Source organism: Nannospalax galili, unplaced genomic scaffold (assembly GCF_000622305.1).
Source record: "Nannospalax galili isolate Female #2095 unplaced genomic scaffold, S.galili_v1.0 scaffold1763, whole genome shotgun sequence".
Lineage (NCBI taxonomy): Eukaryota > Metazoa > Chordata > Mammalia > Rodentia > Spalacidae > Nannospalax > Nannospalax galili.
The window spans coordinates 55,893-60,340 of NW_008350318.1; the positions used below are offsets into that span (position 1 = coordinate 55,893).

The 4,448-nt window shown below is 44.1% G+C and overlaps 1 protein-coding gene across 1 annotated transcript in view; it reads right to left on the reverse strand.

Moving 5' to 3' along the window:
• Window positions 1-2,389: 2,389 nt before the first annotated feature.
• The window catches only part of Tmem52b (transmembrane protein 52B), a 7,221-nt gene continuing 5,162 nt past the window's right edge, over window positions 2,390-4,448 (reverse strand). Inside the window, exon 5 of the mRNA XM_029570552.1 lies at window positions 2,390-2,882. Coding sequence (XP_029426412.1) covers window positions 2,638-2,882 — 245 coding nt within the window. The 3' untranslated portion in view covers window positions 2,390-2,637. The remainder of the gene's footprint in view (window positions 2,883-4,448) is intronic.

The following is a 4,448-nucleotide window of genomic DNA, read 5'->3' on the forward strand; positions in this document are numbered from 1 at the left end:
CGGGTACACTTACATACATGCAGGCAATACACTCATACACGTAAAATAATAAAATAAGCTGGGTGTGGTAGCACACGCCTTTAATCCCAGCACTCGGGAGGCAGAGGCAGGTGGATCTCTGTGAGTTCAAGGCCAGCCTGGTCTACATAGTGAGTTCCAGGCCAGCTGAGGCTACAGGGAGACCCTGTCTCAAAAAGACCAAAAATAAACAAACAAATAAGTAAATGAACAAATAGAAGCAATTTAAAAGGGATTAAGAACTTCACAATAATGAGAGTGACTGAGGTAATTAACAGATGTCTTAGTGTGGACAGAGATAAAAGCCAAAAGAATGTCAGCCAACACAACAGAAGGGTTACAGGGCTGAACGTCTCCCAGAAGCTGAAGAGTAACCATGAAGTGCACCTGTGAGGCAGATTATGAAAAGAAAGCTGGTTGGTGCCCTACAACAGAGCTGCATACAACGGGTGAAAGTAATTCCACGAGTCAAACAAGGTGGAGGTGGCCCAGGAGGTGCCGTTATAGACCTCTCTTTAGAAAAACATACCATAGGCAGGATTTCTCCCAAGACCCCTTAGTAGGCATCAAGATATTAACTTCTTCAAGTGTATAGTGTCTTGAATGTTGAAAGAGCAAAATAACATTGAGGGGCATGGTGGGGGACCTCTGTAATCCCAGTATTTGAGAGGTAGGAGGCTTGGCAGTTTGAGGCCAGCCTTGGCTATATAACACTCTGATGCCAGCCTACTCTATGCAACAAGATGCTGCCTCAAAAGAAAAGAGGGGAAAAAAGCCAAGAATAATTTTTGAATGCTTGGTAACTAAAATGGCTTATTTAGTGATGGTAAAAGAAGGCCACCTAGGGAGCTGGAGAGATGGCTCAATGGTTAAGAGCACTGGCTGCTCTTACAGACCAGGGTTCTATTCCCAGCACCCTCATGGTGGATAACAACTGTCTGTAACTCCAGTTCCAGGGGAATCTGACACCATTTTCTGACCTCCACAGGCATTCCACAACACGGGTTCACTTACACACATGCAGGCAATACACTCATAAAATAAAAACACTAAATAACATATTTTTTTTAAAAAGGCCACCTTAGGTGTTATTAACAATCCACGCATTTTGTTTCCAGATGCAGTTTGCTCCATGATTCAGGAGAAACTCAGGTCACCAGGAGATTACACTCACTTAGAACACTTTTCCCTCTGGGCAGAGTGAACATTGCAAGAATGTATTTAATGAGGTGCTGCACTCCTCAGTCAAACCCTGGGTTTGCATCACCTCCCCAGAGCACTGGAGCTAGTCACCTGCAAAACAGCCAGTTTTCTCAAATGTCCCACTACAAAAGATATTGAGAGGAATCACAGGTCATTAGCTGTTTATGTCAATCAACACATTTTTACTGATAAAATGAAGCCATTTCAGGTGTGACTTGACAAGAACATAGCAACCAGGCAGAAGGACAATCAAGGAACAAATTCTCAGTGGATTCACAGCAAGTGAAAAGCAGATGACGACAGAATAGTAATTACATGCACACAATACTTTACAAATCATGTCACAGATACTTAGCTTTGTGGATCTGCACAGTAATCTCTAATATACAGATGAGGCTTCCATGATTTCAGTGATTTCTTTCTCCGATACGCCTCACTGCTTCAATTTTAATGACAGCACTTTGGGAGGTAGTATGTCACCAGGATGGCTTAGCACCACTCAGCAGGATAGTACCTCAGAAAGGATCTAGGATTAGATTAGCACTTGGTACTCCCAAGAACTAGAGAGGTGCAGGTGGGCAAAATGGAGAGAAGGTATTTTTCTCTCATAGTTCCACTAGATGGCAGTAAGGACCACCACTACCTTCTAGAAGTCAGCGTCGCTGGAAGGCTTTATGTGGTGAAAAAAAGAAAGGAATGAAGCAAATAAATGCTTTTAGAATTTAAAAAGGGTGCATGCATGCGTGAGCATGTGCATGTGTCTGTGTGTGTGCATGACAAATGAACTGAAGTGTAATAGGAGAATTACTGCACCCTGTGCAATTTTTCACACTTGTGGGTAAGCCCAAAATGACAAAAGGATCTTGACACTTGGCACATATTCTCCTAAAGTCTCTTAGCCCTGCATCCTACAAGTCCAGGTGCATATTCTATGATGTACAAGATGATCAGTGTTACTCATCTTAAAACTGGTCATCCTCTAGGCGGGCAGATGCATGTGCTTAGCGCATTCATTCATTGGCTGTGCTTGGATTGTTTTTCTCTTCAAGTTTACCACAGTCTACTGGCTACCAGGGAGAAAAGCAACTGACAGAATCACAGGGTTGAAGGGGCTTTGTAAGCAAGCAAAAGTTGAAATAATTCAAGACACCATAATGCTCCTCTGCTTGGTAGTAATCAATATGGTAGAGGCGAGTTACAAACTTTGGCCACTGGATAAAGAATTAGAATTCCAATAAGAACATAGTATATGAGAAAAAGGATATTGCTCTGGGTGAAGGGTGGTAACACATCTAAGCAGAGTGATGTTTAGATGGAATCCAAAACCTTCTGGGTGTTGCAAAATAAAGTTCCATTCATCTGATGATTCCTCAGACTCTGAGGATGCCTCACTTAGGGATATGATCAAAGCTCCCATCAGTGACAGGGGCATTCTTTTCGAGGAGACTCTTTCTCTGTGGGAGGCAGGCGCTTTTCCTCTGGCACTGAAGGTAGGTCAGGGGCTTTCTGCCCACACCTTGCCACTGTGAAGCGGGTCATGCCAAGAGCTTCCTCATAGCCTGGGAGTGTGTCCAGGGAGGAGGGCAGCTGGCCCAGGGAGCTGTGTCCATGAGCCACTGCCAGGATTCTCCGAGCCGCGGGGCCAAACACAGACTGCAGTGCTGTGAGGGAAGAAGGCAGAGCTCGTGTAAAGACATGACGTCCAAAGGCGAGATCTGTAGAGGCCAGAGCTTCACAGCACACAGGAGAACAAGTGTCCAAAGTTATTATCACATCCTCAACAAAGTTCATGGAAATCCTTCAAAACTTTTCTTTTTGAGACAGGGCCTCTCTGTAGCCCCAGCTAGACTGGGACTCCATGTGTAGAGCAGGCTGGCCTCGGTCTTATAGAGACCCACCTGCCTCTCTCGCCCACATGCTGGGATTAAAAGTGTATACCACCAGGCCCAGAACTTGTACTAGAAGAACCTGCCTTCCCTGGGGTCTTTGCATGGTCTGAATTGCCTTTCCATAGGTCACCGCCTTTCCTTCTTTCCAGTTTTTCTTTTTTCCCTCTTTGCTGTACTAGGAATCGAACCCAGGGCCTCACACAAGCTGGACAAACACTATTCTGCTAAGCTGCACCCCCAGTTTCACCTCTCAGTTTATAACCGTTTGCACCAGCCTGTCGATATCATATTGACATATCATATTGGGAATATTTATTTCTGCTTTATTTGTCATGTATCAATAACAGGTCATATTGTTCTTATTTTTTAATATTTTATTTAGGTTATGTGTATGAACGTTTTGTCTGGATGTATATAAGTGCACCCATGATGTGTAATGCCTGTGGAGGTCAGAAAAGGGTGCTAGATCCCCTGGAACTGGAGTTACACACAGTTGACAGTTGTTAGCCAGCATGTGGGTGCTGGGAATCAAACCCAGGTCCTCTGCAAGAGCAGCCCACTGCTCTTAACCACTGAGCCATCTCCCTAGCTCCATATTGTTCTTATTTTAAAATGAGTGTACAGTGCTTTGCCATCTGTTGTTCTAACTTGTCTTTGCTCCTCAATTTTAGAGAATATTTCACACAAACAGGAGGTAAAGGAAAAGGTCTTATGAAATTATCAGAGATGCTGGGCTCAATTTTAGCATATCAAGACTTGAAGAACATGGAACTGAAAGTGTAAACCACCAGCTTCTTTAAAGATACAAAATAATACAGTGTAAGGCAGGCAGGCCTGGTACTGCAGTCTATAATTTCAGGTATCTGAGGGGCTGGGACAGAATGTTCATATGTTCAAGGCCTGCCTAAGCTACATAGTGAACTCAGGGGTAGCCTGGTCAACTTAGAGAGACCATGTCTCAAAAAGAAAAAAACGAATTAGGGTCTGGGACACTAAGCAGTAATATATTTACTTAGCATATTTGTGATGTTGGGTTCTATCCCCAGCGCCACAAAAAAAATGTAAAAGAAATATAGCTAGGTGTGGTGGTATACACCTCTAACCCACACACAAGAGGGGAATAAAGGGAGGCGGGATCAGTTTGGGCTACTTGAAACCTTGTTTTGAAAGGAGAGAAAGAAAGAAGGAAGGAAGATACAAAGAAAGAAAAAAAGAAAAAGGAGGAAAGGAAAGAGGGAAGGAGGGAGGGAAGGAGGGAAGGAGGGAGGGAAGGAAGGAAGGAGGGAAGGAAGGAAGGAAGGGAGGGGGGAAGGGGGGAAGGAAGGAAGGACGGAAGGG